General features: G+C 40.2%; 1 protein-coding gene across 1 annotated transcript; it reads right to left on the reverse strand.

The window, feature by feature from the left end:
* Nucleotides 1–151: 151 nt before the first annotated feature.
* Nucleotides 152–1,307, reverse strand: LOC113575328 (neuropeptide B-like). Its single transcript, XM_027006779.2, has 2 exons — nucleotides 1,024–1,307; nucleotides 152–685 (listed from the first exon to the last, which is right to left on the reverse strand). Exons 1-2 carry the CDS (start codon nucleotides 1,279–1,281, stop codon nucleotides 557–559), a joined length of 387 nt encoding a protein of 128 aa, XP_026862580.2. The 5' UTR covers nucleotides 1,282–1,307; the 3' UTR covers nucleotides 152–556.
* Nucleotides 1,308–12,232: the final 10,925 nt, after the last annotated feature.

Here is a 12,232-nt window from a genome sequence, read left to right on the forward strand (position 1 = left end):
ACAAGCTTTTTATTATTTCAGTGTATGTTTTTTATGGATGTTTTTAATATGCCAAATACTTGTAAGTTGTGTACATACAACATGGATGTGTTTATGAAATAAATAGTTTTCTTCCATTTTATACAGTTGGTGTCTTTAGGACAAACATGAATTGCAGATTGTTCTTTTGTTTTATTTCATAGAATTACAGCAATACATTTTATTCTTGAATACAGTTTGAGACTCGTTTCCCACAGACTATAGTGTATGTGAAGGTTTACACTCACAAACGAATGGGTACCGGGGGGACTGCCCTTTATAAACGCATTTATTATTTTTCACAACCCTGGTTGCGATTAATTTTTGGATGAAGTACTGTTTATATAAGCCGGTTCGAGCTGTTACGATATGAGAAAGTAATTTTATTTATTTTCCCCCCTGTTTTGAACTCATGAACCGTGCAAGTTTTGACCAAAGACAGTGTGACCAACAGAACCAAGATGAACAGAAGTAACATGCATGCTAATTTGTCCCGTTGCTTTTCGGAGGTATGGACGTCTGTTGGGAAAGGGGTTCCTCATGTGTTCAGACAGTCTCTCGAATCTATTGCGATTACTACGGCTGCCTCGCACCGGAACGTGGCTGTAGCGTCTTGTTGAAGTTCGCAGCTTTGCAGATTTGGTGATATGTCTTTCACACAGAGAGGCTGCGGGAGCGAAACGTTCATTTTATTAACTGACACTGACAACTTTTGCAGGCTGACTGTATAACTCCAGTCCGAGGTGTGGTACTGAAGGGACAGCAACCAACGGAGTCAGAGCTGCGAACGAGTTGCAAACGAATACAGATACTGCACAGCTACAACAAATCATTCCAGCGCTTTCGTAACTTTTTTTTATTTTTATTTTTATTTTTTTTTAGTTTTAGTCTAAAAGCTAAGAAAACAGGTTTCAGATCTTTTGCAGCTCAATGTTTATTCCTTCTGTAAACGTGAAAAATCTCGATAAAGGACGTATTGTGCAAGGCTAGTGAACAGAGGCTTACCATGCTGGTCAAAGCGAAGCTGCGTGGTAAATGTGTGTCTGGTAGTGCGTTCGTTTCGGTGGACTCGCCACTCTCCCGTGGGTCCAGTTCGGCTCTCCTGTATGGCGATCTTCGAATTCCTGACAGCAAACCTGATGCCCGACCGACAGAGTAATAGCTTGGGCCAGATGCTTGCTTGTACCAGGCTTCTGCTGGTCTGGAAAAGGCAAGTACGGAAAGGATTAAGATTACAAGAGCCCGCTTGTCAAACTTCACCATCGTTGATAAGAACTCGTAGCCGCTCTTTTCATGTAATATTTCCCTGCCCTAACTTAACTTGTTCTTTCCCTCCGAGGCAGCGCTTATATACACCCCGTGATCGTGTTCACATTTCGTCAACTTCAGCGCAGTCGGTGATGAATCATCTGCGTTTGATAGGATTCATTTGTGCATTTATGCTTAACTTTGTATAATCTAGTGACATTCGTGAATGCAAGAGTGAGAATTGATCATTTAGCATATCTAGATCTATCTAGATAGTTTCAAGACATAAGGACAGCGGTTCATGTTTTACACTCAGCCGAGACATGAAATCTGATTGAAACAAATATTTAAAGATAATCTTGACGGTTTCAAGTTATAAGGATAGCGGTTCGTGTTTTTAGACTCGTCTGGAAGACAGCAATTTTCTATTTTCTATTTGTTTAGACAGTTTCAAATCAGGATGGCTATTAATGCTTTAGACACGACTGGAAATTTTAAATTTCTATTTTTAACTTTAACCACGCGTCTGTTCGCCTAACATCAAATATGCAAAAAATATTTATTGCATCCAAACATGTTACAGGTATGTAAAATGTATAGTTATGTGCAAAAATAATAGCAGTCTAACATCACTAATGTATTTAATTACTGATTTTGGCAGAAAAGATAATACATGGGGGGGGGGGGGGTGGGAGAGAATTCTAGACTAGGTGTAGCCGAGTAATGGGCAACCAACAGAATCGAGTCATGACGTACGCGCTACTAATTGGGTATAATTGCTTCATTTAATGAAAGGGGTGTGTTCAAATTAATAGCAGCGTGGAGTTCAATTAGTGAGAATTTATTCCATGAAGAAACAGGTGTCAATTATGGCCCTTATTTAAAGAAGGAGGGCAGCAAATGTTGTACCTGCTGATTTTAGCCCTTGCTCAGTGTGTAAAATGGGTAATTCCAGACATTGTACTGAAGGCGAAAGAACTTTGATCAAGAAGTTGACCGGAGAGGGGAAAATGTATAAAGAAGTGCAGAAAATAATCGGCTGCTCACCTAAAACGATCTCAAATACTTTAAAATGGCAAACAAAACCCGAAACACGTGGTAGGAAAAGAAATACAACCATCCGCGTAGATCATAGAATAACAAGAATGGCAAAGAAGCATCCAATGATCAGCTCCAGGGGAATCAAAGAAGATCTTCAGTTACCTCTGAGTACTGCAACAATCAGAAGACTCCTACGTGAAGCCAAACTATTTGCAAGAAACCCTTGTAAAGTACCATTGCTGAAAAAAAGACGTGTTGAAAAGGTCTGCCAAAGAACACATTGACTGGCCTAAAGATAAGTGGCGCAACATTCTATGGACAGACGAGAGCAAGATTGTTCTTATTGGGTCTAAAGTTCACAGACAGTTTGAGAGATGACCCATAAACACTGAATTCAAGCCACAGTACACTGTGAAGACTGTAAAACATGGAGGTGCAAGCATAATGGTTTGGGGATGTTTCTCATACTTTGGAGTCGGACCCATTTATTGCATTCCAGGCGCCATGGACCAGTTTGAATATATCAGAATACTGGAAGAGGTCATGTTGCCTTATGCTGAAGAAGAAATGCCCTTGAAATGGGTTTTTCAGTAGGACAACAACCCCAAACACTCCAGCAAGTGGGCAACATTCTGGTTCCAGACCAACAAGATTGATGTTATGAAGTGGCCAGCCCAATCCCCAGACCTCAATCCGATTGAGAATTTGTGGAGTGACATCAAAAATGGTGTTTTTGATGCAAAACCCAAGAATGCTGAAGAACTGTGGAATGTAGTCCAGTCAGCTTGGGATGGAATATCTGTTTGCAGGTATCAGATGTTAGTTGACTCCATGCCACACAGAAATAAAGAAGTTATCAGAAATAAAAGGTTACACAACTAAAATATTAGTTCAGTGATCAACAGAAAAGCTAAATCTGTAAACAACTTTGTTTATACTGTAAATATTTGAGTTTGTAAATGAAAATGAAGACACTGCTATTTTTTAACAGCCCATTATTCTTTTTTCTTCATTTTCAGTTGAATTTATTTCGTTCATGTTTTCATTTGGAAGTGAATATGCAGTGCTCCCAGTGCCTTTGTGTGTATGGAAATAAATGCTATTATGAGGGTTGAGCTTTTTCTCACTTTTAAACACACTGCTATTATTTTGCACATAACTGTATATAACTGAGGTCAGGGAGGCGCTTTCGCTCCCTGAAGACCAAGACAGAGAGGCTGAAGAGGAGCTTCTTCCCACAGGCCATTCGGGCCCTGAATCAGGGAAACTGATAAACTGTGGGGACCACCACCACCATGTAACATAACTGTATATCTGTACATCTGTATATATAGATTTTATACTCAATTACCTTGTTACACAACTGTAGATATACAAAATGGATCTGTACATTCTGTAGATTGTGTACATATATACCCAACCATGTACATTGTGTATATAATCATAATATACATATATTGTACATACATTGTTAGTATATTTTGTACATACATAGAATATATATATTTATCTTGCATATATATATTTTTCTCTATGCACCCCTGTTTCTCTTCCTCAGTTTGGACAGAGCGCACTCCACCATTTCACTGCGCGTTATACTGTGTATGACTATGTATGTGATGAATAAACTAAACTTGAACTTGAAACAGGGGTCATTCGTGATAAACATGATACCAAACAGATAAAAATGTGTTGCATAAATCACTGCAAGTCATTGTTTCTCATACAGAGCCAAAATGTATTAAATAAAAATATTTTGAGCAATTTATTGAAACAAGAAATCCCCTTGAGTCACATTCTATCCAAAATGCTAAAAGCCTCCAATTTGATGATTATATGTTTTCCATGACCAGTTTTACAAGGTTCTTAAACTACATCATACTGTCAATATGCATTCAGAGTAAAACAGTTTAAGTCTAGGACCAGACTAAAGCTATATCTGGAAAACTCTATCTAATACATTACATGTGCTAAACAATCATAGTCCTGTTGCAGATTCAGTCAGGTCATTTGTAACATCACTACAAACTAAGAGACCGAAAATCCCATGCCCATGTTTGAATAAAGATGACGTTTTACACTGGATTAGGCTTTCACTGGCGCGGTAGCACACTAATGGATAGACCGAGCTTCGAGTCGTCATTACTGAACTATTGTAGTGTTACAGCACCATCTAGTGGCAAATAATTTTCATGCCCAGTTACATAAAAGCCTGGACTTGTTTAAATTCTGTGACGGAATAAAAATAACTCTTGGCTGTCAATACAGGAACATTTTTAAAGCCCACGTTATTTAGAATGTTCCTCGACAATGTAACACGTTATGATCATACTCCAGTGACGCATTTAAAATGCACAGAAAAAAGGGGAAAAATCACCACTACAAATAGGCACTGTAGCAATTGAAGCCAAGACCCTGCTGAGGAATGTCCTTACTGAGTCTCCATTCTTTCTCTACAGAAACTTGGATTGCTTATGATAAATGACATCATCGCTGATAGTAGATTATACGTACAAAACAGAAACTTGGATCAGGCCACATTAGTATATAGCCTTAAATGAGTCCTCCTGTATATAACTATGTATGCCACCCTCATCTAGTCATCTGACTGTGCAGGTGGCCCTGACTTATTTGTAGTTTGTTTATAATAGCACATTACGCATAAACCAGAAAACATGAGTAGGATTTCAAATCCTTTGAAAGACTTTTTTATTAACATAAACATCACTAATTAGTATTTACAGGACACTAGGACCCTACTCTGAATTTATTAATGAGTTTGCAGATTTCCTCTCTAATCTAGATATTTTATATACTGATAAACAGGATAGATATAGAAAACAGCTGTCATACCTCAGTCTGATGCAATCTCAGACCACTCTATTATTTCATTTGAACTATGTATGAGTCATAATATTGTTATCTTGCCTCACTACCACACCAGACACAATCATTCCAGTTCCTGCACATAGCATTAATCTACCAGATTTACCAATATTGACTGAGATCCCCTCAAAACTGGCAGAACTTGATCAAATGACTGAAAGTTTCTTTTGTTGTTGAATCATTTTACTGCACACTTAATAATATTGTTGCACTTAAGAATGAAAATCAGAAACAAAAACCCATACTGTGGTATAAAGATCACACTTGTACAAAACAGAACATTTGAAAGATAGAACCCAAGTGGTGGCATACTAAACTTGAAGTCTTCTGGCTCGCATGGAAGGAGAGTCTTCTAGATTATTGAAAGGTACTAATTAGTGATTGAATTTTCAGTTATCAAACTATACTCCAATTTCAAACTTTCTTTAATTATGATTTTACAGTTCTTCTCATGACCCATAAAGCACTGAATAGTCTGGTCCCACAGTACCATACTCCTGGTCTGCTTTTCCTATAAAGCTCATATAAAGCTATAAACACTGTGGAATAACCCACATGTCATTGTTTGAGACTCTATATAATATTAAATCACATCACCTCCAGAAAGCTCAACAGCGAGGTACGTTTGCCCAGTTAAGCCCACAACACCTCCACAAGGCTCAACAGTGAGGTCTGGTGTCCCATCCCCCTCTTCCTCCAAATTCAATTTTAGTTAAATCACATACATCTCTCTAAACAAAAACTGGGATGTTCTGATGCTCTCACTTTACCTCTTTCCACATTCAAGTGTGTTGGCTAAGAGCAACAGTGCTCTCCTCATTCAAATGTGTTGGCTGAGTGCTGATGTTCCAGGGAGCCTTCATGTCTGTGTTTCCTTCTTCCTTATGGCATCCGTGCTGCCATAGCTCATTCTGCCAGAGTCCTTGCTTGAACATTATATACCCCTATTGTACATACTTTAGTAATTGAACCTGTTTAATCTATCCTCTCCTTCTGACAAGGTGCATCTACTCCAGGTGTCGTGCTGAGCCTCGACCTGTCTAACTCCTGTGGCTCCACCCATTCCCCTGCCCACACCTCCCGCCCAGACCTCTTTAGTAGAGTTGTAGACTTTATTAGACCTCTTTAGTGGCTTGTTCAATTGACCCGTAGGGTGTTATGTAGATAACAGAGTGTTGATGTCTAAATGGTCTTGCACAGCTAAAGAGCCAAAAACAGTCGTCATGTCTCACCATCAGCATGTGCTGCAGTGAGGACATGAACAACCATGTTTTGATCACTTAGGCTTTACTAAAATATACTATGGTGTCCTAGGGAGGGAGAGAAAGCGAGGGGGAGCACAGCTGTGCACATCCCTGCATCGAGTTGACTGTCATGGCTGAGGTCTGCAATTGGCTGTGCATCTGGAACACCCAGACTGCACTGTTCCGCCCCCACAGTGATGGCTCGTGTTTGACCCAAGATCCTCCTCCTGCTATGTCATCAAATTTGCAGGACTCTGTGCAGCAGTAAAATAAAAAAGGTCTTTTTCTGGAAACATGGGCTCTAGCATGCTGCATGATTCTTGTTTTAAAACAAAGGGCGAGAGAGAGAGACAAATGTAATCTGGGTAGTATGTTTCTAAATGTTAGCTTAGCTGGTTGTAGGAATCTTTTTTCACTGTGTGTTTAATACTGTTTGGATTTTGTTGTTCATTGTATATGTGTATTCTTTGAATACAGTTAAAGACTTTTGTAGGCTGTAGAACAAATGACTCATGCTGTTTTCCCAAATCTTTAGAGTAAACGGTTAAGAATAACAAAGCTTTTATTTATAAAACATGATGCTTGGTGAATAAGCTTGGTGCTACCCTTAGCATCAACTCCCACGACTGCTATGACAGAAACCTGGATGGCCATCTGTGCAAATAAAAACAAAAACAGAAGAAGCATTGCCCCATCAAACACCAAAAAAAACATCACCACACAAGCTTGGAAACAGGTCCCAGGCTCAGTCGGAGTGAAGTTCTTCTATGGAGGAGGCTCATGTTCAAATTGCCCCAAGGTGCAGTGACCTTTGGCATGGCTCAGTTAAGGATTGGGGGTGAGCTACCCTGGAAACTGCAGAGCCCCACTAGATGTTAGATGGTAGCTCACTGGTTAAGGTACTCGACTGTTAATCAGAAGGTTGCCAGTTCAAGCCCCATCACTGTCAAGTTGCCACTGCTGGGCCCCTGAGCAAGGCCCTTAACCCTCAGTTGTTCAAACTGTATTCAGTCATAATTGAGAGTTGTTTTGGATAAAAGCTAATGCCATAAATGTAAATATAAGCCCAGCCTGCTCATCTACTGCACAAGATGTTAGCTATAAGCCCAGCCTGCACATCTACCGTTAGGCAAGTTGTGAAGCTGTTTTGCCATACCCCAAAACTCTGCTCATGGGGGATTCAGTACAATGGACAAGTCAATTAAAACAGTCTGGCTTCCAAAGCGATTGGCTATGACATCACTGAAAATAGCTCACAGTTTTTTCTAACCATCTGTTTGGATTTAGTTTTTATCGATGCCTCATAACAACAATCAGATGTTGGATGTTTGATCATTGGACGTTCTCAACCCTTGCCCTACCTAAGTGCATACATCAGGTCCAATACCTACAGTCAGCTGGGATATTAGTTGCTATAGCAATTACTGTGACGCCACACATGACTCACATCTACATGTGCCTTTTGAAAGGTGAACTTTACTGACATCTGTTCTGAGAACGCAGAAGCCTTTCCCCCAGATGGTATTCACTTTAGCACTGATGGGCCATGTATGCTCACAGCAAACCTTCTTTATAGGATGTCACTTGCCATCAACAGCCACCATTGAAATGGACAAGGGGAGAACTCCTCAGAGACGAAAACACTGCGAAATAAGATGGAAAAAATAAACAACTTACCAAGCAATGCACTATGGGATCTCAGGGTTCCTGTTAGAGGCCAGACCCCATGGGCTGAACCCATGCTGCTTTCAGGAATATCATGAGCTTTTGTAATATATGGTGGCAGGGCCAAAAGAAAATGAGAGAGAAATTTGATTCACATAATTCAATTGCTTATAGCAATGGAGAGAAATTGAACTCAAAGCAACCATATACTCCAGCTAAATCTGCTGAACTGACTACCTGATCACTGCTTAATTTCATTTATTGCCGGCCAGATAATTGAAAAAATAAAGAATTTGACTTTCTTTTTTCTGACTTTTTTTTTTTTTTTTTGCTTGAGAAAATGATGTTCTTACACTCAAGGCAGTCCTCCCAGTTATAATTTTTAAATGTTTCTAGAGCAAAAAGTAGCACCATTGAGGATGTATGTTAATGTTACTGCATGCTGCACTGAGATTTCTCTTGGGGAGTTTTGTTTTGCTCTACACTTGAACTCCTTGCAGCCCAATCTGGTTTTTCTGGCCATCAGACGTGGCCCCAGGAATGGATGATACCCCTTTTACTGCCTACCCAGAAATCTTGCACAGTTCACTGCTTGGTTGCCAAGGATGAGACTAAGAGATGCTCTGATTAGAGAAGGCTCAAGACTGTTAAGTCTGGTTCCACAGTAGTATGTATGTTCTCATGCTGGTTGTCACCCATCGAGACAAAGTACAGGTTTTCTTGAAGACTTCAAGGAGCTGCTCTCTAGGATGCTAACTGCCTTAATTACAGAAAATATTTAATATTCACTTTCACATACCCATAAATCCCTTAATGGAAGATTTTACTAGTCTACTGAACTCTTTCATCTTACACGGCAAGCATGGCCACACGCTGAACGTGGTAATCTTACGAGTTACGACATCAGACGCTGGACGTGGTGCTCTTGCATGAGTTAGGAAGTCATGCTCTCACAGATTTGAGGTGTTGCAATATCTAACAAGAACTGTGTCTTTTTGAAATGCCAATCTGTGGCAAAACGAAAAGTGATGAGGACTATTCCTTGGTGCTATCTTACTGCTGACTCCGCAGTAACTTTTAAACTCTCAGTGCCTCCTTATATTCCCCCTCTTCGTTCTCACACCATCATCATGTGATCATTTAGTTAAGAACTTTATATTTACTCAATGTATTGATATTGTTGCCCAATTGTGTCCACCAGGGACAACCCCCCACCATTTCGAAATTTAAAAGAGACTACAGAAAGACTGAAAGGCACTTGAGACAGATAAATCCATCTCCTTACTATGCTATCAGTAAAAAAACACCTGAAAAATCTCAGTGTAGAAATCAAATGAACATGGAATCTTTTTCTTCTATCTGATTGACAATCACAAAGACAACCCCAAATTCCTATTTTCCACTTTTGATACATTGATTGACCCTACCAAGGTGTCTCAACTGAATTATTTTTTGCTGATAAATGCAATATGATATGTCAGGCCTCTACGGAGGTAAAGGAATTTAGACTTCTGGGTGCTTAGATACCAGAGACTGCTCTAATCAGTTTGATATACAGGAGTGTATACATTTCTTCTATCCCTAGTCCTGATCCAGTTGCAGGCACCTAGGATTTTATTTATGCTTCCAAAATGTTTCCAATGGTATAATTGGGAAGCTACATTTAATCCTACCATTACCCATCTGCTCATATATAGGTCCTATTGCATCTGGGTCTTGTGTCCTTTCAATTCAAAGATTCATTTCAATTCAATAGTTATCAGCAGCCTCCCCTACTTATACCTCAGCTTCTTTCTTACCATAAATGTCCTCCTCTACAAAAGTTACTTTAGGAGGATCACCCTGATCCTTAGAAGTGGATATTCTTCTGCTTCCACTGAGCTGTACTTTTAGGTTTATTGCTCCTAATTGGGCTGACCTGCTCCTGAATTTGAACATCCGTCGTTTTTCCTTCATTGTTAATCTTATAGCCAAATCCTCAATTTCAGGAATTCCAGTATATAAAGGACAAATTGCTGTTTGTGTTAATGTAGCCTTTCTACATTTTCAAACTGTCTTGTATAGTGAGGAAATGTATACAGTTACAAAATTTTCATCAAAAAGTTCCATCTGCCTCAGCTGAATCTGATCTTCCTCTTCAGGGTCCTACAGCATGCATCTCAGAATGAGTGACTTGGGAAGCATAGATGCTGAGAAACAAGTATGCTTTATTTCTTCACACATCAGAATATACAGACAGAAAAGAAGAACTGGTTGGAGGAAACAGAATCGCCTACAGAATGTTCCAACAACAGCGAAAAACGTCTAAATAGCAAAAGTAGTTTCGACTGTCTTGCATGCTGGGCATCTCATAGATATACCAAAATACAATGTAGAAGTATGTAACGCCTATATGGAACTGGTGGCACTGAGCATGCATTAATGTTGTCCGTGGGGCTGGATACAGCCTTAGTCACCAGGGAGGCCAGTTTGGGATTATGGTTAAAGAGGTGCAGCATGGCTTAAAAGTGATCTTGGAGGGGGGTGAGGCTGTGACGCCAGACTTTGTTGTTGAGCCTTCTGGAGGTGTCGTGGACTTAATTAAATGAAACACAGATGAAGGGAGGTGCCTAACTGATGTGATGTTATGGTTTCTGGTATGAAGTGAGTGTGCTGGGCCCTATGTGAAGCTCTCATGGTTTGACATAGGATATTTGACATCCTATCCTGTGTGCAATTACAATAAGCCGCAGAGCTGTGTTCATAACCTTTTTTAGGGTGAACTGTATGTTAACTCATTTCACATCTGTTTCTTTGTTAGCTGACCTTCTTAACACTGGCTAAACAATGTCTGCTGAGATGAAGAGTCTACGACAGATGCTTATGTGTTCTGTACTTGTAAGTTGTTTGATTGGATCAATGGATCTGTACATTCTGTAGATTGTGTACATATATACTCAACCATATACATTGTACATTGTGTATATAATCATAATATACATATATTGTACATACATTGTTAATATATTTTTGTACATACATAGAATATATATTTATCTGTATATATTTTTTTTTCTCTATGCACCCCTGGTTCTCTTCCTCAGTTTGGACAGAGCACTCTCCACCATTTCACTGCGTGTTGTACTGTGTATGACTATGTATGTGACAAATAAACCAAACTTGAAACTTGAAACTTGATTGTTTAGCTGACCTAGGCATATCCTTCCACCTTTGTTCTGAATACAAAGAGAAGTGGTTTGGCTCTGTATGCACTCTGGCATATATAATCTAATAAACAACTATGGATTATATAATCCCTTTAAACTGCTCCCTCTGGCTTGGTGCAGAGCCCACCTGCACTGGTGTCGCTTCATTTAACACTGTCCACAATCGTACTGGGATGTAGCCGAGTCATCTTAAACCTTTGAAAAGCTGCATTAGAAACAGCCACAGTCACTGTTGCAGCAAACATCGTTAGTGTTTTTTAGTGGGGAAATATGGGACACATTCTGTTTAACCAGAATGAATTTACCATTACACCGTCTGACATAGTATCTAAGGTTTCTGAGCCTTTTCCATTGTCATCCACTTTGTCATGAGTTACTTTTTCCATCTGGCACCTATCAGTCTCTCCTCATCTCCTCCGCCATGGACACCTACAAGTCTCTCCTCATTGCTTACACCTTGGACACTTCACCTACCAATCCCTCCTCATCTCCTCCGCCATGGACACCTACAAGTCTCTCCTCATTGCTTACACCTTGGACACTTCACCTACCAATCCCTCCTCATCTCCTCCGCCATGGACACCTACAAGTCTCTCCTCATTGCTTACACCTTGGACACTTCACCTACCAATCCCTCCTCATCTCCTCCGCCATGGACACCTACAAGTCTCTCCTCATTGCTTACACCTTGGACACTTCACCTACCAATCCCTCCTCATCTCCTCTGCCATGGACACTTTGTACTTGTCTCTGCAGGGCCCAGGTTCCCCCGTTGCCTGGGTTACTGCATGCGGAATTGTGTGAGCACACTGCAGGCAACACAGGACTTGGTGGGCTCTGCTTGCGCCGCTCCTCGCGAAGTTTATCAATGATGCACCTCTCATCAGGGGCCACAGTCTCAGGTGCTGCCATTACAGAGGGTAC

Source organism: Electrophorus electricus, chromosome 1 (genome assembly GCF_013358815.1).
Source record: "Electrophorus electricus isolate fEleEle1 chromosome 1, fEleEle1.pri, whole genome shotgun sequence".
Classification (NCBI taxonomy): domain Eukaryota; kingdom Metazoa; phylum Chordata; class Actinopteri; order Gymnotiformes; family Gymnotidae; genus Electrophorus; species Electrophorus electricus.

Coding starts and splice junctions, on each gene's coding strand:
- LOC113575328 (XM_027006779.2), bottom strand. CDS start 1,281: ATGGTGAAGTTTGACAAGCGGGCTCTTGTAATCTTAATCCTTTCCGTA. Junction 686..1,023: donor GCTTCGCTTTGACCAGCATG/GTAAGCCTCTGT, acceptor TCGCTCCCGCAG/CCTCTCTGTGTGAAAGACAT.